At 39.5% G+C, this 24,619-nt stretch overlaps 2 protein-coding genes across 5 annotated transcripts in view; one reads left to right on the top strand and one right to left on the bottom strand.

Moving 5' to 3' along the window:
- The window catches only part of pex14 (peroxisomal biogenesis factor 14), a 64,396-nt gene extending 47,401 nt beyond the window's left edge, over nucleotides 1-16,995 (bottom strand). For 3 of the 4 annotated variants that reach the window (XM_008413422.3, XM_008413423.2, XM_081608907.1), the window contains exons 1-2: nucleotides 16,880-16,995; nucleotides 14,686-14,736 (exon numbers count right to left, since the gene is read on the bottom strand). In XM_008413422.3, coding sequence (XP_008411644.1) covers nucleotides 14,686-14,736; nucleotides 16,880-16,915 — 87 coding nt within the window. In that variant the 5' untranslated portion in view covers nucleotides 16,916-16,995. Of the gene's footprint in view, nucleotides 1-14,613; nucleotides 14,650-14,685; nucleotides 14,737-16,879 lie in introns of those variants that run through there. The other variant, XM_081608906.1, reaches the window with a different exon arrangement.
- Nucleotides 16,996-17,313: 318 nt separating this feature from the next.
- Nucleotides 17,314-24,295, top strand: dffa (DNA fragmentation factor, alpha polypeptide). The gene is made up of 6 exons (XM_008413424.3): nucleotides 17,314-17,544; nucleotides 18,277-18,435; nucleotides 18,563-18,717; nucleotides 18,919-19,123; nucleotides 20,201-20,328; nucleotides 21,227-24,295. Exons 1-6 carry the CDS (start codon nucleotides 17,451-17,453, stop codon nucleotides 21,428-21,430), a joined length of 945 nt encoding a protein of 314 aa, XP_008411646.1. The 5' UTR covers nucleotides 17,314-17,450; the 3' UTR covers nucleotides 21,431-24,295.
- Nucleotides 24,296-24,619: the final 324 nt, after the last annotated feature.

Genomic DNA, 24,619 nt, shown 5'->3' with positions numbered 1-24,619 from the left:
CAAAAGGTCCTTGCTAAAAACGTTGAATCTCCACAAAGACTTACATATAAAAGAATGTTAATGGAAAGTTGAGGGAAAAGGAAACGAGTGGTAGAAAAAGTTATAGTGTTAACCTCTGCCTTGGACTGTAAAGGAAAGCCCATTCTAGAGTTTGAGGGGGAGATTCACACTGTTTACCAGCACCACCACACACAGATATAAAAAGTGCAACTATTGTATTACTGGTGTTAGTACGACTAAGCCAGAGACGGCGTTAGAAGGGTCTTACCTGGGCTAAGGAGAAAAAAGGGCTGGATTTGGTTAAGTGGTATAAAGACTGCTTTTTAGATGGAGGCAATTTTACATTTCATTTGGAAACGAGGGGCCCAGACTCTGGAGGAGGGGCTGCAGTGATGGTGAAGAAGAAAGAAGAGGAGGAGGAGGAGGAGGAAGGCAGAGGAGGGAGGCAGAACGGAGAGGAAGACTCAAAGCTGCTTGAAATCAAGTAAAAAGTTTCTATTTTACTCATTTTATTTCAGCCTCTTTTTCCTGGTCCTGGGTAGTTTTCAGAGAAACTGAAAACTGAAAAAATGCCTAAAATATATTACTGTGTGTGCAATATTCCTTTATGAATTTAAATAAATGATATTTTTGATGATATTTTAACTTACAGCTGTACACAAAAGTTTCTCAAGACAAAAACAAGGCAACAACCTCAATGCCCCAATCTCCAAAACCATCGTGTGTTCATTGTTGTTCATCTCTGCAACCGGAGAAAGAAGGCAACAACTGCACGACCAGGATAATAACATCAAGAAACACAAACTGCTTTCTTAAAACCTCCGCCGCTCCGTGCGTCTTCCCTCATATCATCGAGGCCCGTCGGCCTTTCACATCCTATTAGCTGATTGAGGCAAAATGCAAGCGGCACCAGCAGGAAAACAATGCGGAGCCTGTGTCCGAGCGACACACCACAGAAGTTGTGTTGTGGTGTCAGGAGGAAGAGCTGCCTCTGTCACGGGCAACTTACAGTGACAAGCCTATCCTCCTCCAGTGATCCAAACCGCTCCACTCACTGGGGAGGCGCTCAGCCACAGAGAGAGAGACAGAGACACACGCACACACACGCGCGAACGCACACACACACCCTTTAGTACGGAAGAGAGCGAGCCAAGTTTGAACTAAAACACCTTGATAGGAAAATGAAGGAATGAAATGAGGGGAAGATGCAATCTGCTGGCACCCGTTTCCAGTTATGCCAGCTGACTTTTAAAAAGTTAAAAAAGCCAGAGTCAAACGCGCCATCTTATTGATCAAATTGTTGCGTCTTAGACGTTTAGTATTGAACCGTCCTCGCAGAGACAGCTCAACAGATTGTGACATTCTACTGACATTGTAATCACGTGTCAACTCTTCTCCAGTCACCAAGTTGAATACACTAATCATGTGTCTTGGATCAGCAATTTCATGGTCTTCAAAGGCGACTAGGAATTGGTGGCATGACCCTTTACACAGGGTGAGACCCCTCTTTCCTCGGAAAGCCGGAGAGACGGGATGGATGGGCCGTCTCTCTAGGCATCTAGTCTGGGGCTGAGCCAGAGAAGATAAACATCGCCATCTACTGGGGAAGGGCAGGATGGAGTGGAGCCAAGCAGAAAGTGGGGGGAGGAAAAGTGCTGGCAGTTTACCCTTGCGGCCTGTCTTTCACTGAGACCTGTCAGAAACATTTAGACACACTTGCCAAGACAATGGGCCACACATCTACAGTGGCAGACAAGTCGGGATGAAATCACCATCAAATGAGGGACGAAACTTAAGGGCCTTCATCTTTGTATTTTTTTTATTTGTTTTATTTTTTGAAAAGGGGAACATACAAAGCCTGAAAGAGCTCACTCTGGGAGACAAAGAAAAATGCAAGCTAGATCTCATTTTCTGGAGGTGTCCAACTACCAGCAACAGTGAGAGAATGGGATAAGAACACAAACAGCAGAGTGCTGACAGCAGGAAAACACAAGTAGGGTCAGAGAAGTAGCATTTGCCTTTCTTCTCATTAAGCCCAATCAGGAAGAAAGAAAAGACAGCACGTCAGTTCCAATAAGAATCCATTATTTCAACCTTCCTTAACCTGTTCGGTTGCACACAGAAGGATGTGGTGGTTGGAAAATGACAAAAGCATATTTATTTGCCCCACCTGAACATTATCCGCCTTTTCTAAGAAGTTCAAACACAAATTTCAGGTTTCGCAACATAATTCCCAGATGCAGATTGGTACAAACTTGAGAACAGCAGACATTTTTTTTCTTTTACACATGAGATGCCTTTGATGATCAGCGCTGTTGACCTTTTCACTGACTTTCAGAACTGTTTACTGAATAGACAGAAATTAGCCCATTTTCAGCCACCATGACACCGAAATAATAGTCCACTTACTTGTGGAATTCTTACTCAGAGAAAACTTAGTCATTTTCAGGATTAGTGAGGAGTTTAATAAGCTATCTTATATGAAATTGTATTTTCTACTGAGTAACACAATTTTTTCACTCAGGCTGCTAGAGAGCAAGCGAGAGCAAGACTGTGAAGTAAAACAGGAAGGCTGAACAGAGAACAGAAAAGTTGCTCTGTTTAATCCTTTAGAAGTTTTCATCATCAGTTTCATAGAACATATTAGATTTGGAAATGTTGGGAGTCTTTTGGAAAAGTGAAGATTCATATTGTCAGTAATGTAAACACTCTGCTGTCTCCAGAACCATAGCCATGCTAACTGAGCTAATCGACAAGACACTTAAGAAGAAGAAAGTTAAAATTTTAAACTCTGTAAACATTCTGCCTTTATTTTAAAATATTAGTAAAAAAAAATGTTTTACAAGTACTGCACTCTCACAGAAACAGCATGAAGCTCCCAGTAATGATGACTAAAAACCTCTAATCCCAGGAAGACCAGTTAACGGTGTTCTTATATTAAAACTCAGAATTGGCTTATTGTCAAACAAACCAGAGGCCTGAAACTGGCCTAAAATGTATTTATTTTTGTATGATACTTCTGTTTTATCATGGTGAAAATCTTGGCTTGTTAAACGGCAAAGCTCAAACAGGATGATCCTGAACTAAAAGAAAAAAGAAAGTTACATGTGACTAATGCATCTTTTGTGGTAATTTGCGTCAAACTTTAGGCGTCAACACCCATGGACAATCAAGACACGCACACGTGGCAGCAGCAGACGAAGACAAACTTTTACCAGCCTCCTCCAAAAGAATGAGAAGAGGAGACCCATAGTGAATTACTACAATGTCACATGGGGTGGCGTGTTACAGCAGAGGGGCTGAGTTGGCAAGCAGCTCAGCAGCAGACGCACACCTGTTCTGACATTTTCTGTCGACCTTGACACAGAAAACACATGACAATGCCACTCTCTGCATTTCAAAAGTACAGGCTGTTTCTTTTTTTTTTTCCAAAAGTCCCTTTGCTTTCCTTTTTTCATCCCCAAGACACCCAAATCCACTTTCCATGTACTTTGAGAGTCATGACGTAGCAAAAGAGCAGCAAGGAAAGGCAGACAGGAGGACAGTTATGTAAAAAACATAAACCCTTATATGGAAAGACATTCTGTTTATAGGAGACATACAAGTACTGGATACCGGAGGACTCCTAACAACTGTCTGTGTCGGCTGACTTTTTACAAAGGACCTCAAGCCAATAATACCTCACTTTAAATCCCAAAGTACACAGTAAACACTACTTGGGGAGCAAAAATAAAAGAGTGGCTCATCCTCTACTCTATATTCTGTGGTTACTGTGTGCTCACCCTTCCTTTTGAAGTTTATGACTGAGCTACACTGCACCCATCCATCTACTGTTTTAATCAAAGAGAAAGCAAAGTAGTGCTGCCAGGAGAGCTGCATACAGGAAAACAAATGCAATCTTCCTGTTAATCACCGCATTAACAAGAAGTCGACAGAGTTGATGCACAAGCCGGGGAAGGCAGCCAGTCCAGGTGTTGGATAATTGTCAGTAAAGCCAGTGCCAACCTCTGCTTCGCTAGTTCCTCACACTTTTGCCGTGCCATAATGACAGTGTTTAGAAGGTGTTCATTTTGCTGGCAAGTGCGGGGGAACGTGGAGAAAAGCAAGAAGTCTTGGCCATGACGTCTACAGGACGACTACGGAGAATTGTCACATTCACACAGTTATTGTCAATACAAAATGACGTTCGTTCAGTAAGAAAAACACGAATGAGTCAGTATGAAGTGTTGAGTCAATGCATGGCATAATTATTGCATCGTTTCATCTGGAAGCATAAAAGCAACAAAGCTGCTAAGCTGACATAGTTCACGAATTATTATGGTTATAATGTTTATCTTGATGCAAAACATTAGATGAAAATCTAAAACTAACACCTGAAAGTACTTATTGCACACGGTATGGTATTGTGCACATTACTATATATATATATATATATATATATATATATATATATATACTCAAAATTACTCATATTCCTGGCAGGTTTAGAGTTAAAAGTATCTTCATTCAACCAGCAAGTCTGAATGAAAGGTCAATCCTTTTTATTTTTAAAAAATTAAAAATTATTCACACCCTCCCAGACCTTTGATATTACAGTCAGTCAGACACAACTTGGTTGGTAAAATTTAAAAAAGTATGTATCTAAAAAAGTCTGGGCATAACTGCCCAGAAGATACTATGTCTTTGAACAGAAATTCCAGGTGTAGTTTTATAATAAGACCAATAGGTGGCGCTCCTTCAAATTCCAAGCCATAATTGACTGTATTTTTTTTTTTTTTTTTGCAAGTTTAAATATTTCCACACACTCCAACTGGTCTTTGTGAGGGAAAAATGCAGCTCTGTTCTTTCAGCCAGATGGCTTGCAGTGCGCAGCAACAGGTGGTGAAGGGTCAGAAAACAGTGATCGCACTGGCACTTTCTCATGCACTTTATTAAAATTGCTTTAAACCACTGGAGCAACTTGAATGGATATTTTGAATTTACAACTTCAAAAAAAGCCTCGTCTAAGTTGACAACCTCAACCAGCTCGTCGTTATGAGAATTGGATCGTTTTAAGACGTGCCACGCTGCTAATACACTTCCTGACCGCACTTCTTAGACTAGAATAATCAGAATTCAATAAGTTACGCAAGTGCTCTTTTGTTTTTAGTAGGTTTAAAAAAAGATTTATCTCAGTTTGTGCACCACATCCTTTTCATTTCGGCTAAGACACTTTCACACTATCTCCTTTTTCTCAAGATTCCCCAGATAAAGCCCCAATCTCAGGGTGCCACACACAGAGAAAAGCTGAAATCCTATTAGCATTTTGCTTTCATTATTTTTAATCAAACCCAGGAAACTGACACATATTAATTAATATCCATTACCAGTTTTTTTTTTTTTTTTTTCTGTCCCTCTCCCGGAGAAGACGTTCAAGGGAAAAGAAGCAATTAACTTTACAAAATAATCAAAAAAATAGTTACAGAAATCTGATAAATGTCATGTGAGGTCCCGTCTGAATGTACGAAGTGTAATACATTCTTGCTGTCATATTCCATTAAACTGCTATTACAGTCTTGATAGAACTATTAGTCACTACATTATTAATAACATTAATGTATTTACATTTTTGGTGTACAAGCCTGCTTTCATGCAATAATTTATGAAGGCAACTTCAGATATGTTAGAACATTCTCCATCTGAGCTCTTTTGTGCTGGTTATTGATTGTGAAAACAGTCAAAACCCAAAATCTAATACCCCACCGCACCCCTCCCATAGCCTTTAATGTATTGGGCTGGGCTGTTTACATTAAAGGGACTGGGATAAAGTGCATTTACATCCGTAGGCAGAAGTTCATAATTTACATTTCCAACATTTATTAGAGGTGACAAACGAGCGTTTGGTCCACTCGTGCTTTTCCACAATGCAGCACTCATTCAATCCATATAAATTACAGCCGGGCTAGAGAGTGCAAGAGCAAATTATTTTATTATATGTATGCATGTATGACTCTATAGGGGGTTACTAAGACAAACAGGGAATTACTTGATTAGGCCAACAGTGGTTAACAAAGAAAGAAATATGAGACTAAGTGTTGGGCCAATCAAGTTTTAGCATAAATATTTGGCCCTTAGTCAAAAAACCGACACAAGCGTGGAAGTCTTAACCTGCAGTGGAACAGTATTTCACTGTATGACTCTTTCACACACTATGGATTGCTCTTTTAAGCGTTGCAACTCCAACTGCTTAGCCTTAGCTGGCTCTAATATTATTCAATTAAAAGAAACTTGCCTAAAAGGCAGTATTATATTACATAATTAGGCAAGGCAGCATTTTCAGAAGTGTAGTTACAAATGCGCTGAGGGGATCCCAGTATTTGAACAAATATCTGGCGCTGTAGGGGAGCTTGCAGACAAATTAACAGCTAATAACTTACTGGGAAGCCAGATAAAAAGAGGAAAAAATGTTCCCCAAAGTGTCAATTACAAATAATTTTTTTTTTCTCCCTCTGATTTCTGCACTTGAGAGCGAGCGAGATGCTAAGAGGCAATTTGAATAGTGTAGGTTGCTCATTTTATGTTTGTTTTTTTATTATTATTATTAATTTTTTTCTTTGTGCAAGCTGAATTGATTCACCAAGAAGCTGGATGGCTTAGAAAGCACCGGTGCACGGCCCCTTTATGACAGCGCGAGGCGGCCTGAGCGAAGACAGACGGACGCAGAGACAAGAGGAAATGAAGGGGGATTCAATCAAATTCATGTTCATTAAAAATCAGAGGGCATCTCCAAAAAAAAAAGAAAAAAAAGAAAAATTGAAATATGCTGACAAATCAGAGGGTCTCAGTACCTGGAATTACCATAGTCATTTACTTATTAAAACCAGGATGCTTCCTGTCAATCAAGAGCCATCACATTCCCCCATTTGCGGCGGAAAGCCGCCGTAATTGCTTCTCATACTAATCAACACAACTTGTGTAATTATGCCTTGAAAGTGACATTGGAGGCTGAGAGCGATGTGAGCAGTCTTGACAGAAGAGACATCTCGGATTCGTCGGGAGATTTCCAGCCTCGCTGCGAGGAGACGAGCCGCTCTCAGACCAACTTACTCACTCGAGCAGTTTACAGCCATAAACACAAAGAAAAGACAATAAATCACGCTGGAGTAATTACAAAGCAGAATGGAGAGTATAAAGAAAGCTTAGCTCAATAAGACCACTTTCCCAAGTATATTGAGGCAAAATGGCTACACTGTAATTAAACTGGGGTCGTATTTCTATCATTTCTTAAGTAAACATATTGTGACAGTTCACTAAATTGTGGGAGAATAGGAAATTACAGCTCTGTTACCGAGTCGTTTACATTAATATACTCGCTGTGACAAAAACCCTGCAAATAAAGTCCTAAGTATTCATTAAAGTTTATTGAATTCAGCCTAATCACAGACTTTACATATGTCTCCAAAATGAACTTTGCGTAAAGCTAACTCGAACATTCCTGCGAGCGGAGCAGAGCTTCATCCAAACCATATTCCCAGGCTGCATCTGTCAGCCGACACACCGCGGCCCGGCAACGCGGAGGTCACGGCGAGGTCAAATTACTGCGACAAATCAAAGGCTCTGACTTACGACGTGAGACTATCTGCGCCAAATATGTGATTTTTTTTTTAACGCGGCGGCGAGAACCGTTCCAGCTTCCCTTCTACAATGCGGACCTATTCAATGAATAAAAAAATCTTTTAAAAAGTCATTTTAAGGGTTTGTGATGCAGAACCAGTCCATCTGAACACACAAGGCAGAAACCACAAAATGAAAATCTTTCTTTTTTTTTAATGGGTTGGACTCATCTGTGCTCATCTTTTTCAAAGAGGTGGGTGGAACCAAAGCAAGAAAAAAAAAACATCAAAAAGAAGTCAGTTGATAATTCTGGCACAGTATGAGTGGAATGAGCCTAATCATCTCATCTGCAAACAGAAACGAAAATGAAAGATTTATGGCTCATAAAAAAAAAGTTCAAACGACAGGAAAAAAAAAAAAAACCAAAATCCCTGTCTGTGTCATTCCACACTCATGACCTCCAAACTTCAGCACATGTTGGAGAGAAACTGATAAAATGGCTTTCTGTGGCCAAATATGAGCGAAACAAGTACAGTTACCGACATAGAAAAAAGACGCTTTTACAGGAAAAGCCCGTGTGATTCACCCCAACCCCCTGCGTTCAACTCTTAATGAGTCAAAAAGTGTGACCCGCACTTAAACAAGAAGTCACAGCCAGAAGCTGTAAACTCATTGTCCCCCCTCCTCTTCTTCCTCTACTCCCCCCCCCACCATCCAAAGCCCGCAACGTCGGCAGGACCTGGAAGATGTGCTCCGAGCATGCACAATAAATCTGACGTGAAATCATAATCATAAAAGCAATTAGCTGACCCTGCGCCACTCGTCCTTGGACATGACAGTGAGAATTCATACAGAGTCCTCTAAGGAGGCGGCGCGGAGGGGAGGAGGAGAAAAAAAAAAGAGAAAAATAAAAGTGCAACACAGCAACAATAAACCAGAGGGCCCTTCCTGTGTCATTAACCACAGAAACAAACAGAGCGCCATGCGCAATAAGTGCTGCGAAATAAGAGAATTGAGCTTTTATGCTTTTCAAAGAGAAAACGTAACCACGACCGCTGCAACAGATGCGTGAGAACTGTGAACCAATAACTTTAGGTCACTTCCGTCGCACCCTCCTTCATCGGGCCTGACTTTGCATTTAAAATATTGTTGGTTATTAAAAAAAATGTAATAAAATAAAAGTTTGTACCTTTTACATTCCTGCATTTCTTGCACTGTGAAATGTGTTTACAAAGTAAAGAGAATCAGATCAGATAACTCTCTCTCTCTTTCTCTAGTGGAAGTGCTAAAATTTGTCAAACCTCTAGTCTCACAATCTTGATTGCGCGCGCACACACACACACACCCACACACACACACACACACACACACTTTCTCACCACGACTTTCCACTCAGTAATTACAGAGGGGCCGAACGAGTGGCTGCCACCTAGTGACCGTCTTCCCCAATAATCATGAAATATCTCCATTGCTCGCGCCCCCACTCGGACCATAACTCTCCTTTACTGCAGACAGCTCCAATAAAGGATTACAATTACAATTAAAGTAATGAGCAAAGAGGAAAAAAAAGGGGCAAAATCTCTGAGAAGGTTCCCTGGGCTTAACTGAATGGCAGCCCCGGTTTCTTGACAGAATGGAGCTACCGTACCGGACCCATTACCGCCTCTCATTTCGTATTCTGCCCCAATAATTAATTTGAAGCATGTTGAAACCTGCAGTTCTCAAAAATTAAAATGATGGCCTCAAAAGTGATTCATGTGAAATAATTAGACATATGAATTTTCAAACAAGATATTAAGTTCTGGTTACTTCTTGGTTTATGGTGGCTGAAAAGTGAAAAGCTTAATCAGCTTAAAATGTGCAGTAATTTATGGTGGATGGGGGACGTTTGTAGATTTTGTTTTAAAGAGTAAAAAAGGAATGTTGAAGAAAAAAAAGAAAGAATATATTTTCTGTAAATCTCTTTTTAAGCCATATTCTCATCCCATAACTGCTTTTGCAGTATTTATATGGGTTTCTCTTGGATAGACTCACACAAAGTAACGCATAATTAACTACACGTGGCTTTTAAAATGCTTTTCTAAAAACAAACCTGAAATGTGAGGCGCGCATATGCAGCTCTGGAAAAAATTAAGACCACTTAAAATGATCAGCTTCTCTTGATTTAACTTTTTCTAGATATATGATTGAGTAGAGTGAACATTGTTATTTTACTCTATGAGCTGCTGACAACATGTCTGTGGTCTCTTCCTTTTTTTCCCCAGAGTTCTATGTTCAACCACCTTTACTCTGACACCCCTAAGTAAAATCAAGTGCAATCAACCTTCTTCACAAATCACCTAATTCGAAAAGTTAAAATCTTGGTAAATCCAGCTGTTCTGTAAAGCTCTCGTACGTTTCTGTGCGAACATTAGGGAGCAAATGACATCCAGAAGGCTAAGCAACACAGCAAACTGAGTTTTTTGAAGGAGGGGCCAGTTTAAAACAGTATATCAAACTTTAAACGTCTCACTGAGCCCTGTTTGATCCAGATGAAAATGGAAAGATTGGCATGACCGCAAACCTATAAACAGCATCATGCTATGGGGTCGTTTTTCGTCTGCAGGGACAGAGAAGCTGGTCACAGTTGATGGACAGATGTATGGCGTTAAGTGCAAGACAATGCTGGAAGAAATCACGGTCGAGGTTCATCTTTCAGCAGGGCAACAGACAGAGTTACAATGAAATGTTTTAGGTGAGTTTATGTGTTGTTTGTTGAAGTTGCTTAAAAAGCTGATGTTTACAAATGATTCCCATGTAAAATGACTCACTTTGAGCCAGTATGAAAAGAAAATGGGTGAAAATGTCCAAATTTACTGTACACGTGTCAGATGGTGGAGAAAAACAAAAAGTATGATTTTCCTTCTTGTTTATAGCTTTGTGTTTACTGTGACATAAAACCTATAAACTACCTTGAAATCTGTTATTATAAACTGGCAAAAAATGTGAAGAAGTTCAAGGGGAAAGAGAATACGTACGCCGAGTCAAGACCCCAGTTCAACCTTTGACTTCCTGGTAACACCGCTGTTTTACATTAGTCTTACACCCACATGGAAGTACAGGGGGAAAAGAAAAAAAAAATTCTTTTCATAGCTAACATATGATCCACATCTGTCAGCCAGCGCCTCATGGGACGCAGCGAAAGCGCCGACGGTGAGGAGTGAAACGATGAGGGGGGAAAAGTCTGACAGAACAATAAAGAGGTTACAGTAGCTGCAGCGATCCCTTCACGCCTCCTCCTCAGCTAGTTACTCCTAGTTTTGGCTTCGGCTAACTACTAAAATTCTCACCCTCAACACAATCATCTCCAGGCCCCCCCACCCCATCCTCCCCTTTACACCGAGGCGGCTACACTGTAGCAGAGGGGCTACGGAAATTTGAAGACTGCTGAGCCAAAACAGATCACTTCAAAGCGGCTTATTTAACGCTTGCTAAATTTTTCATCACAGTCGCTTAATATCCTGGGGAAGCAGAGCTTTTGAAGTTGCTGTGAGACCGCGGATGTTCTCCTTACAATTCTTTTTCTCCTCCCTCTGCTGTCCTAAAATCCCCAAACCTAAACACATAACACACACCGGGAGCACACTATCTGTGCCAACATGCACCCGCTGACTGACAGCGATGCACCGACTGCACACACAAACCGCACGCTTGCAATACTTACAAACACACATTTAGTCATTCGAGGCCTGGGTTGAGGACACAGAAAGTAAGTAGCTGGTTTCATGCCAGGAAGGACACTCGAACGCTGCTGCAGATCAGATGCAAACGCGACAATAAAAGCACCCGACTGTACACAGGTGAGATCAGATAGCAGTGCTCTGGCTTCTTATTTCCAACAGAGTCAAATTTAACAGAAGAGAAAAAGAATTTGGATTAAAAAAGTTCTTTCCTGATAAAAATGCTATAGCTTTTTTTTTTTTTTTTTCATATTTTTCTAAGTTTCTTTTTTAGGTGTGAAAATTATTTATAAACAAACCAAAGGCAAAAAAAAGAAACAGTGAATTTTTTTATTCCTATCACGAATTAGTATAAATATGCAACAAAACATTGGGAAATTATACTATGGTTGCTGTAATTGAAGCCCTATTTTATTTTTTTAAATCCACGTCATACCTACCAATCTGTAGATGACGCAACAGCGACAATGTTTCTCTCGTATTTATCGGGCCTTTAAAGATGCAGAATCTGCTGGCACCAAGTCTTAAATTAATACTTGTACAAATAAATGTCCAAAGCCTTACAATAAACTCAGCAGAAATGTGTTGCAGCAAGAAAAACGAGCTTCAATCTGAAAAGCTGCGAAGAACACTTTTTGAGGAAAATGTTCATTTTAAAGGCGAATTCTTTATGTAAAACAAAAATTAGGACGAACAAGGTGCATCAATGGTCTCTCTGAATCTTAATAGTTTTATTTATTTTAGGATTAAAACTCGTGGTGTTAGTATATTATCAATGAAACAATGTACACAGCTGCAGCATTTTGGGAACAGCTTGGTTAACGTACATCTATGTATACAGGCATGATAATTAGCCACGTGCTAATCACACCTCACACCGAACGCCGCAAATGCAGATCGCGAGACGAGGTGTGATCGCTGACACAGATATGGATCAATTGTCAATGAGTGACTGATTTTGATCAGGACCATAATCCAGTGTTTGAGATTAGATCAGTATATTGTGATTCATTGCTTGAAATTACCCATAAAGGTTAGTTGCAGCATTTGTTCAAAGAGAACACAACATCTTTGTTTTGCTAAAGACTGAAGCAGATTAAGCACAGTTTTTGCAGATATCTAAAAAGAAACACAAAAAAAACCCCTCACCTAAATTCAGGAATGTGCTTCAGTGTTTATGCTTTAAATGTATTTAACCATAGCTGAGGGGACAGCTTATTACTCCTTAAGTTGTTATTTCAGAAGACGAATTGTGTAGTGTGGAAAAGATGCTACTTTTTTAGACGGACATTCCACCCATTGACCATTTTTTCTTTTTTCATGAACTTGAACTCCTTTCTGAGTTTCCCCCATCATCAAAAAAAGATCTTCATAAAGTAGAAATTATGCAACTTGCTATGTAGATACATACTGTGAGTTAAGGTGAATAAGTGAAATGGGGTCTTCTGATTGTTTTTTTTTAATGCTAGTGAATATGAGGGAATGAAAATATTTCAAAACATAATTTAGAGGTTTAGTTTGTTAAATTAATTTTTTTTTTATCATAGACTGATGGATAAAAATAAGAAAAATTAAGATTCCCAAGATTAATGTTGGTCAATGTTTAATTAAATAATTTCCTGTTTATTAAACATCTGAATTGTTCTGTATCTTATTTTGATCAGCTGACTTAGAAAACGTTTCAGATCAGAACCTGATCAAACCACATTACCTTTGACCATCTAATGGTTTATATACTGGAGTAACACATTTTCCAAACTACTGTCACTGCATGCTAATTTTAAAATGTCCAATATTTCTTTTTTTTTTAGCAAAATAGTTATGAGATTTTTTTTTGTTTTGTTTTTGTTTTTTAAATACTGTGGGTTTCTTTTAATGTTCACTCATAAATGCACAAGTATTTGCCACACTGATGGGGTGAGCAAAAGGTCCAAGGAGGGTGGGAGTTGTTGAAGGAGAAAAATGCCAGGATGGAAGTGACCAAAAGGCAACAGCGGAGGTTTTCAGCGGCCGATATCCCTCTGCGCTAAGGAGGAAACGTCTCTAGAGCAGCCTCTGTAACTGCAGGTCCAGAGCTGCCCCTCTGGGTTGTGCGGTGGCAGAGGCTGCAGCGTTGCCCCCCTGAGCCGGGGCCTTTTGCCACCAAAGAGAGTCCATGTAGTGTGCCAGGGCCTTCTGATCTGGGCGAGGTGAGTCAGAACCTGTTAACATGACTGGTGTCCCCGGTCTGACACACTGCGCTGTCTGACATGGCCATGTGCACATGAATGTTACACAAGTGTGAGACTGTGTGTGTGTCTGCTCTCTTCCTCCTGTCCCTCCCAACCCTGCCAGCACTCCCTTTCCTCTCATCCAGATAAAATCCTTTCAGACACAAATTTCAATTATTCACCTCATCCAAATAATGCCATGTGACAAGAATTATCCCTACTGTAATAATCCACTTAACTGGGAAAGAGCAGCTCATCAAAAAGAGAAAAGAGAAAAGGCGCTGGAAGTGAGGAGGGTGGCGGTGGTGGGACTTGTCAGCCGGTCTCGAATCAGGACCTTCGCAACGAGAATTTCCTCCCTTTTTGAGGAGGCAGCCTTCAAGTGCGCCGGGATGATGAAATTGAAGTAAATTGAAAGAAAGCCTGGGAGAATGCTCCCACAATCAATAAACGCAGGATTAAATTAGCCTTGGCATGAAGGGATGATGGGAGGAAGATGAAGAGTGAATGGTGGCGAATGACATTGAGACATGCTGGCTGAACAACACAACCTGGGTGTTGTGCCCATACAAGGACGCAGAGTGTACCTGGGAAGTAATCCATCCCATTTAGGGACAAGAGCACGCCTAATAAACACTTTCCAATAATCATTATCAAAAAAAAAAAAGAAAAAGAAAAAAGAAAACTACTGATCCTCATTGTTGGTAGAAGTCACGGCTATCACTCAAACCTGAGCTACCCAAGCAAGGAGCTGCTGCTCAGTCCATTTTCTGATGAAACAGATTTTTCAGCAGAGCAAATCAAATCAGCTTTAAAGACAACTATGAAATTCTTAATTTTTTTATTCTCAAATGCTTCCATTCTAACAAAAAACTAAAACATATGGTTATCTCTCATTATGTGTGATACAAAACGTTTTGTCTGCCAACTTGTCTAAGCACACATGATTAGTAACACTTGCACAATCGTAAGATTAAGCATTAGTATAAATATCTGGACTAACTGAGAATCCGTAGTGTCTTTTTTTTTTTTTTTGTCATGTATTTTTACATAACCATGTAAAATATTATAGCATATTTCGATTCAGCTACCTGCCTCGTCTGCATCTCCATTAAACCCCCACGCTTCAGCCAACTAACTCAGATGAAGTTCTTCGTCCTTACCAGTGCTTCTCTGGGCCGAGCTGTCCCGTCATCTCCGGAAGGAAGGCCAGACTGCACAGACAAACAAACAGCGGTGTTACGGTGCCATCTGCTGGACAATAGAGGGACTGACGGCTAGGACGCAAGATGCAAGTGCGCGCTGTTTTATATACAAAAAGTAACTGAATATAGGTAGTAATGGAAATCCATAAAAAGATAAATTGCAGTAGATATTTATTTATAATCATTTATATTATGTATTTATCATTTAGTAAATTTACCAAAAAGCTCAGAAAAGAAAACCTAATTGACCGAATACACTGAATAATTAAGACACATTATTAATGTTGCACAAAACGACTGCTACTATGCATTAAAAAAATCATATTCAGTTCATCAGCATGTGTAGTTTTGCACTTGTTTGATTTTCTAATTATTTTTGACAGATTACATGATCTTTTTTTCCAATGATTAACAACCATTATATGATTTATCAAAATTTAAATTTGAATGTTTTTGTTTCTTTCATCATTCTCCTTAGGATTTTAGAACATATGCTTCTTCGATTATTTTATTTTTTTAAACATGGCAAGCTCATTAGGCTCTTTGTTAGTTGTTGCCTACATTTTTACTGACAGTGTGTTGCCCTAATTGTGTATGAAAAACCCTCTATAAAAACAAATATATCTTCAGTTCTAATTATGCAGTTAAATCTCAGTAAATTAGAACATCACCTAAGGGTTAATAAATTACACCTGTTTGATTTAAACAGTGAAGATTCATTGCACAGAGTGATACATGTCAGATTTTTATTTTCGATTTGATGATTATTGCTTACAGGTAATGAAAAGCCAAAATTAAGTTAGAATTTTCACCCTTATTCTAAAATGCTCTGATGCATTAATTCCACCAAAACAGGACATTTATCAATTAGAAGACTAAACACATACTTCACTCAGAGATCTTTTTTATAAATAATACGAAAAATATAAATAAGTCTAATATGGAACGAAAAAAAATCTGACAGTGGGAAGAACTGCTATATTTCAGTATCAAAGCAAAAAAAAAGGAATGAAGACCTAAAAAATAAAAAGCAGGGCCTCATGACCTAAATCGTGCTTTGGACAAATTGAGGTAAGAGTATAAAAGTAAAGAAGCACCAACAAAGCTTTTCCTGGCCAAAAACATTTCTAGCTTTATTAGACATAAAAACCCACTAGTTCTGTTTTATTTCCACTCCTATGGACCAAAACATATAAGCAGGAAAAATGTAGCTGGAGACTCTGCAGTACAAGTAGTATTGTTGACCTACAGGATGGTTATTTATGCATCATGAATATTTTTTTGTTGTCAGTAGTTGACCTGTCAAACAAGGCTGATAAAGAGAAAACCAGTTTGATTGGTAAAAGAAGAGCAATAAGATGCATTAAAAAAAGAGCAGAATAATCTGCAGAGATAAACCTTTCGACAAATGTTTCATTTCTAAAATTACATGGATGTAACAGATAGTTCAAACTGATTCATTAGACCAGGGTTTATGTCAATTTACAGATTCATTTTGTCAACAATCGCAATGTTAATATCTGGCATAATATAAGCTGAGGGGTTCTAATTTTGTTGTGAATGATTATTATATGATAGTTGTCACTGTGAGAATTCACTGATGGTTTAGTAGTGAACATACATTCCATCTTTACCTTCTGTTTGGTAAGTTTACTGCATGTATTTACAATGCAATCATGTAACTTATCAGCCAAGCGATAGACAGACAATCACAGACAATCATCAACAAACTTCTACCAGCCAGCCTTGTGACCCCTTTTTGAATGACCTTTCCCCTGCACACACCAAGAACTCATGACAGTCATGACTCCATGTTCAAAATAGAAATAAAAAAAACTCAGCAACGTGGGAGCGTTATAAATGATAGGACACTAATGTAAACTAACCATGTTACATGTGAAAACATAAGGCCAACCCTACAACTTATTTACAACTACTTATGTACAGCAGTTTGGGTGAAAAGAAACTTTTAAAACGCTCCCTAGCTAGCATGCTAGCTAGCAAGCATGCTAGCATCCATTAGCTGAGCTGTTACTGAAGGAGACGCTCAAAGGGCTAATGCGTAAAAGCAACAATTAGAAGCAAATTTGAAGAGCTCCCAATGATATCTGGAGGATGTGAGGTAAATGTTGGGTGATAGACAAAGAAAGACCTGTGTTGGTGGATCAGGTTGCTCGGTGGATGCCATCTTCCCAGCCCCCCGATAGGTCGACGGTATCACGCTCGATTGCTTTTCCTGAAGATGGCTTTTTGTTTGTAACGTTCAAATAAATGCTTACTGTATTTTAACTCTTACACGAGTCCTATCAGAGTCTTGACTGCTAAAATACTGGGAAAATGTGTATGTAAACTGTAGCCTTTGCATGTTTTTGTGCCGTCATCGTTTCTCTCAAACACAAATGTATAAAGTAAAATAAAGTATTTGTAATTTAGCTGACTTTGTCTCTTTTTCAAGACAAGAGTATGTAAAAACAAATTTAATCTTGATTGACTGTTTTTGTTGTTGTTTTTTGTTGTTTTTTTTTTTTGGTGATTTTATTTTTGCAACATTCTTCTCTCGTTTTCTTGTTAGAAACTTCACATCCCAGCATTCATCGCGCTCAAGTGGCGGTTCCGCATTCGAAAAGGCAGCAGTAGCCTAGTTGAAAGCTTAGCACTGTAATTTCGTGGTTTCTAGGTTGAAAGCTCAAAATCAGTACAGGACTCAAAGCTTGAGGCTTATAATGACAGATGGGAGACCCTGCAAAGTGTGTAACTTCACACGGCAGAAATCATACGGAGTGGTTGTTCCCTCGTTGAATGATCTGAAGAAAAAAGGTAAGTTGGCATGAGTTAAGCATCTCCGAGGAATTGCTATTAAAACGAACAGGTTGTGTTAGATGACATTTGGATTAGTTCCACTTGATGTTTTTGTCCATTTCCGTTTGGTTTTGCACCACAGATGGGAGACAACATGGAAGTGAAAGGAAAGACAGTTATGATGTTGAAGATATTCGGGACCCGTGGTGCATCCACTACTCACTTTAAGCCTGCTTATCAATCATGATCACTCACAGACTTGTTTCTGTGTGCAGAAACAAGTCGATTTCAGTCGTGTTCGAACCTGCAGGTTTTAAAACTTAGAAATAAACCCCCTGTTTGTGTTCATTCCTAGAAAGCTAGTCACCAGGCCCTTTTCCAGATCACTAAAGCCATGCAGCCTCTGCCCATCAAAGGCATTTGATTTATTTGGGTTGCGCCTGCTGGCAGCCGTAGCCGTTCAGCCTTTGAATAGCTTTGTGGAAAAACAAGTGACAGTAAATGTCACTGCTGACGTACGAGACACACCAAAAAATCTGCCTTTTTATTTTTTTTGTGTGTGGGTTTATTGCATAAACTCTCACTAAAAATAGTTGACAAATGTGCAAATGGAAGGGGAATAAATACTTCTGGTTGGCATTGTAGAGTTCCTCAATTACAATTCCGGTGGTGTTATTGACTAGATTGTTTCAGAGTTGCATGCTATTTAGTTCATTATCTGTTAACTTAAAATTGCTCTCCCTCCAACAGGATGTGAGTTTCTGGGAGTGAGCCCCTCTGACCCAGTCACTGTGGTCCTTGAGGGTGATGGGACCATAGTAGAGGATCAAGCCTACTTTTTGTGTTTGCCTTTTAACACCAAGTTCATGCTGCTGCATGACAAAGAAACGTGGGCTCCAGCTCGCAAGAGTAAGCAGGTTGAATTATCGTAAGCCTGGATTGTTACTCTGGTGGGGAGGGTAACAATCTCTCCCCATCAGGGGGGTGAAAGATGCACATTTCATGTGTTTTGTTGCTCTCTTTGCTGTTATTACAGTTGATGGCGGCACGGCTTGGATGGCGAGAGAGTCCGTGGTTCTGGAAGCCGATGCCGTCGACTCCTTCATCGCTGAGGCGCCGTGGTGGAATCTGGCGCTGCAGCTGAAGCAAGACCTGGCCAGTATCATTCTCATGTCTGAGGGAGACCTACAGGTACGGGCAGGATTTCACTGTTTCACTTTAGAATCCTGTGTTGCGGATTAGAAGTAAGGCCGCATAGAAAAAAAAAAAGAAAACACATTCCAATAGTTCTTCTTTGCCATTTTAAGATGTACAAGCGGGTACAGTTTTCAACCGTTCATACTTCCACATATCTGTGTCATTTAAAGAGAACGTTGTACTTTCCTCTCCTAGTCTTTAGTGGAGGCGCCATGCTCTGAACTAGCCTCTGCCCTGGGCTTCCAAGAGAAGAAGGCAGAGGAACTTCAGGAGACGCTGCAGAGGGTTTTGGATCGCAGAGAGGAGGAAAGGCAGTCCAAAGAGCTGCTCCAGATGTACCTCAAAGCTGTGGAGAACGAGAACAGACAGCAGGGCGCCACAAGTCCTTCTAGCCAGGACGGTAAGGCAAAATAAATGTGTAGTTACTACTTTTTTTAAATGTATTTTTATACTGCCCACATGGAAATGGTTATTGAAAATGACGATCTATGGGATTTTATCCTTGTCTCATTGAGCAAAGTGGTTTAACAGTTTGAAATACTTTTTTTTTTTTGTCCTTTTCAGCAGAATAAGAACCGTGCATTTCATTTGAGAATAAGATGTTCAACAGAAACCTTTCTGCAATTTTCAGTAACATTTTCTGCAACATTAATGCTTTCTGATTTAGAGAAGAAAAAATTGTTGTTTAGAAGTTCCTACGCACTCTGGCATTTGTTTTCAGTATGTTTCTAGTCTGGAAAAAGAAATTAAGAGATGGAAAAATATTTCTACATCAAGATTTTAGTCCCTTATCATTTGTGAAATGTTGTGCCCTTCTTTCCATCCTTTCTTTTTTGTGTCCTTCCTCATCTGCTTCTTGTATCTTTCCTCCCTCCCTCATTTTATCAATTTATTATTTTCTTATTTATGCCAATACTTTGTCTATCCTTCCATTTTTATACCCCAGGGAAACATTGACAAATGGTTAAATGTTCCTAGCTGCTTGGGAGCAAGAAGAGTACAAAGCACTAAAATGTTTGTTTTTTTTAAAGTATGGGTTGCCAATAATTATAAATAAAAAGAAAACAATGTTATTTTTATCGTAGGTTTTTTTTTCTCTGCTGAATAAATCTATTATGTGAGATTATGCTACTGTAATAAAATAGAAATGTATTCTTAGGCATTTTGGAGACGTTAATGAGTTTTCAAACATCAATATCTTACTGCACAAAGCTTATTCAACAGGCAAATATTTGCCTTAATTTAAAAGAAAACAATGTTAAGGAGAAAATTTAATCCTTTTTTTAGGGGTCATTTTCTAGATTATATTTTAGAGATCAAATGTACTTCACATTTTGATTGCTCGTGGTCCCTTGTTGCACTTTTACCCTTTGGTCACTAGATGGAGTCATTGCTGCTCCCCAGTAATCCCTAATATTTCAACCAATTTACCATAATCTACGCTGAATATAAGAGAGAACCCGTTTCAATATGTCAGGTGCTGGAGATGTGGACATGCCAGATGGATTGGAGGTGGACTCTGCGTCCGAGTTCATGTCCAGGACACTGATGGTCCTCAAAGGCAAAACCAGCCCAGAGACCAGACTCTCCACTGAGGATTTGCAGGTATTCTTCTCTCCCCACTGCTCTACAATGGCTTAAATTATCTAAATCCAATAAAATAAAAACACCTGTATCAGAAAATCCAGATCTCTACAAAGCCACTGAATTGCAACAAAAGCACAATCCAGCTGTTCTATGAACTCTCCTATGTCCTATTTTTCTTGTCTCCTTCCACAGCCAGTTATACAAGTGTATATGTGTTAACCAACCAATAATTTAAAGCAATTCAAAAGCTTTATTTGTTCTCATGCAGCTGGCCACTAGTGTTCAAAATGTCTGATTAATCGCCAGGGGAGACTGAACCTTCTGCAGGAAAAACAGCTTATTATTCATCAGCAGGCTTAGTCGGCCTGTGGTCCTGGAAGCGCACTGATAGGGAAAAAATTGAGGCAATCGTTTCACACCCCATCTTTGAGCGGTGCGCTTGTTGCTCAGGGCGCACATTAATACCAGCGAGCCCACTGAGTCTGACGTGTAAAAATACCTTAAAGAGACTACAGCTGGCAAGGGTACCGGTACCTTTTAAACATTTTCCCATGGTTTGACTCTCTTGACGCATTTGTGTCTTACCAGCTTTGCAGATTCGAAACCTTCCAGTTTTGAGTCGTTTGCCGCTCTTAAAGGTTTTCTTTGCACCACTGCCCTGCATTGAACCACATTTGTCTTCCCGTTAACTCTGACCAGCTTCACTGCGCCTACCGAAAAACAGCATCTCCACCATGTGTGTTTTTGAGTAATGATGTACAAGTGTCAGTTCTCTGCCCTATGTGGCTTTGGACCGCCGGACTTCTTTACACGATGGTGGCCTATGTGCCACTCATGAGATTTTAATTGCGGCATCAAAATTCCCCGTGTAGATTTCCTGTGTTTTGAAGTTCTGTTCGGCTGTGTGTGCTTCCAGGCGGTAGTGAGCAGAGGGCTGGAAGCCATGCAGCAGGTGCTGGGTTGGGACACAGGCAGGACCACCGCGCTGCTGCAGGCCTGCGAGGCGGAGCTGTCGACGCGCCTGCAGCAGATTCAGGCCATGCAGTCCATCAGCGGCACCCAGCAGGACGGCGGCAAACACGGGCAGGGGGCGGGAACAGCGACCCACGGCAGCAGCTAGGTTTGACCGAGCAGAGACTGATAAGGATTCACACTAACCTGCCTCCGGGTCAGCAGAATGGGATTTGCTCTGTGTTGCTGTTTATGTAGCTCCTGCTAAGAATGTGGAAAGTGTTGATCTCTGCGTCGTTTTGAGAACGCTGAGAAAGCAGTGAAGTTGGTGGATGCCTGGAAGAGCGCCTGGGCTGATTTGCACAAACGAGTTCAGTTTGACTATGTTTAACCACTTTTTGATTTCAATATTTGTGTTATGTTGGGATGATAGCTACAGACAAACATATGCTTGTGAATATTAACATGCTAGGTCCCAGTAGTCTTAGTGTGGTTTTGCTGAAAGTTAATGTCATCCAGTACTTGGCAGGTATCAAGAGCTAAAAGTGCCACAATAAATAAATGTGTATTTATTTATACATTATGTGGTAATTAAAGAATATTGGTATTGTATTCATCAAATAGTTACCCATCATTACGAAAATATTTGTAATTATTAAAACGCACAATTATATCTGATAATCTTCCTTTTAAAGTTGAATTCAATTGTAAAAGCTTATATAATTATTGTAGTATTTATGTAATTATCTCATAGTCCTGAATTGCAGCACAGTTTTTATTTTTTGTTTTTTTTAAACTTGTGAGCCGTATTCATTAAAATCGGTGGCCTGGACTAACTCAGCTACGGGCAAAGTGATTGGCCTGCTGTCCATTAACCAATCTAACATCAGAGAGTGATTTCCACATTGGGGTATATATTTTTTTTGTTTGTTTTTTGTTTTTTTAGCAAAAGACGAACAAATTTAACTGGATGTTTGTCTAGCCAAAGTGACTGTTTACATTATTTCCTGATGGGCTATAGATAAGGGAACTATGACATAATTAAATAAATATTGAAGTACTAAAAAGTTTAACATGCAAGGAATTCAAGCTCTTATGATTTCTGTTTTATGTTTTTCGTATTTAAAACCTTACTGACAGATAAATGTTAACATTTTATTCAAAGCCTCACATGTACAAGTTTGACGAGTCATTTTCTAGATTCTGGCACCTTCAGCCCCCACATTTAAAGCAAACTAATCAAAAGCTAATTCAAAAGCTTTATTTGTTCTAATGCAGCTGGCCACTAGTGTTCAAAATGTCTGATTAATCGCCAGGGGAGACTGAACCGTCTGCAGGAAAAACAGCTAGTCTTTGTATTGTCCACTAGATGGCACTGATCAGGGTTCTGCAGTGTACCAAAACATTTAACATAAATAAAAAGAAATAAAATAAAAAAAAAACTGTAGATTTTTTACACTAGCTTTTAAATTTGCATTAGTTTATATAACGGATTTGTTTACTCATTCATTTTCAGTTTTTATTTTTTGCTTCTGAAAATAGTTTAGACTTTTAAAATAAAACCTATTGTAACATATCCACTACCAGCTCGTTTTTTTTTACTGTGAATAACGAATGTTTACTTAACGTTTGGGTAGAAAACAGGTCAGTTGTTTGGTTAGTTGCTGTTTTAGGTTTACTGTATGCAGTAACCCTTGGTGTAAAAGTATCGTCATATTCCTAGGGCAAAAGAACCCCACAAGTTTCAGCTTGGATATCTTGCCAAGCTAAGTGAGCTACGTTATTTAGTAATTTGGATTAAATAATTTCTTGCTATTCATGCTTGTCCTAAATTTGAATAATATTGGTCTTACTAATGTTCTAAAAAGGTTCATACTTTACTTTTTGACACTCACAGATGCCCTTAAATATGTCAGTGTTTAAGAATAAATCTAGAAATTGTGTTTTGTAATCTTGAGTATGGTACTCTGGTGTTCACTTTCTGCTTTCAGTTTTATCAGATATACAATTAACTGGTGAATTTTGTTACCGTTTTAACTAAAAACTGCTTTGCCTTGTCTGTTCTCTAAGTTAGGCTAGTTGCAGTTAGCTTCATAGATAGCAATCGGTTGCGAAACTGTTCATATAAATGAATATAATTTCTTCCCAGAGATGGACAAAGTGCTCCTCTGAGTTTGTCAAACTTCTCCTTTTTAAATATGCCAATTTACTATATTCCAAGATGACAAATATGCTCTATGTTTCATCAGAGGCAGCATTTTAACAAAAACAAAAAAGGGATTTGGATTACCTAGAGGAGCTATTTCAAGGCCAGTCAAATGGCATCATTTAGTTTGTTTGGGGAACAATTTTCATGCGTTTGCAATGATGCGCTCAAAAATCCAGGGCGACTTTTACAAAACTTAAAGCATCAGATGCCATGTGCTACATACACATTCCTTTAGTCAGACTTTCTTACTTATCGGATAAAAAGGAATTGTTTTCTTTCTTACAGTAAATTCTATCTGAAAAACAAACAGCCTTCTGCCTGAGCAGCCTCGTACAACACCGCCAGAAACCAGATAACACTACTAGATTAACACGTTATCTATGCACTGTGGATGATTTAAGTGTATATATTGTCTACTATCCTGACAGTCATGTGTTGGTCTGATGGATGTGTGATGTAAGACTGTGTGTTGGTCCGTGTGACACAAACACGCGGTAGGTTCTCTGTTGCGTCCTCTTATCTCTGGAACACCGAACAGAATCGATGGACTTATTTTTACTTGCGTAATCTTCTTGCGTTTTTTGTGTGTGAGATTATAATACAGGCATAACGTGCTCCATTCCCAACTGTCCTAGGGGAATTAGTGAGTATTGTGTCTTTGCAAAAACAGTTGAGCTTCGGTGTGAAGCGGACCCGTTGCTTTTTCATGAATAGTTTTTAAAGCAGATTGTTCTCCAGGATACATCGAGGTGTAACGTCTGTATGATATGATGTAAGGGCTACGTTTTAACATGTCTTTTGGTAAATAAATGTGTTTAAAGTTTCTGTCTTGTGCTCATATTTTTTGTGCACCAGTTTAGTACGTTTCTGCATGAGTACACGAGTTCTGAGCTTTTACTGCTGCTGGGGTTTTTCCTCCAACAGCTATGTAATGGGAATCATGGTGTGCGTAATGCCTGTGAACCTGGCTCCACCTCGGCTGAACAGTTTGGCGTGAGCTTGAAGCAGTATGTGGGCAGTCAGCTGCACCGCGCCATCGTATGTCACGCTCTCTGTAAGGACGAGATGGTGACTCGAGAGCGCTCAGGTAAGCACCCAGGTCCCCCGAAGGTCTGTCACGGCACATCATGCTGGAAACAAATCTTATCC

The sequence above is a fragment of the Poecilia reticulata genome, chromosome 7 (genome assembly GCF_904066995.2).
Source record: "Poecilia reticulata chromosome 7, P_reticulata-male-v2, whole genome shotgun sequence".
NCBI classification, from domain to species: Eukaryota; Metazoa; Chordata; class Actinopteri; order Cyprinodontiformes; family Poeciliidae; genus Poecilia; species Poecilia reticulata.
Note: the sequence above shows the minus strand (reverse complement) of the source record. Positions and strands in the feature narration are given on the sequence as shown.

Coding starts and splice junctions, on each gene's coding strand:
- dffa (XM_008413424.3), top strand. CDS start 17,451: ATGACAGATGGGAGACCCTGCAAAGTGTGTAACTTCACACGGCAGAAA. Junction 18,718..18,918: donor TGTCTGAGGGAGACCTACAG/GTACGGGCAGGA, acceptor TTCCTCTCCTAG/TCTTTAGTGGAGGCGCCATG. Junction 19,124..20,200: donor AAGTCCTTCTAGCCAGGACG/GTAAGGCAAAAT, acceptor TCAATATGTCAG/GTGCTGGAGATGTGGACATG.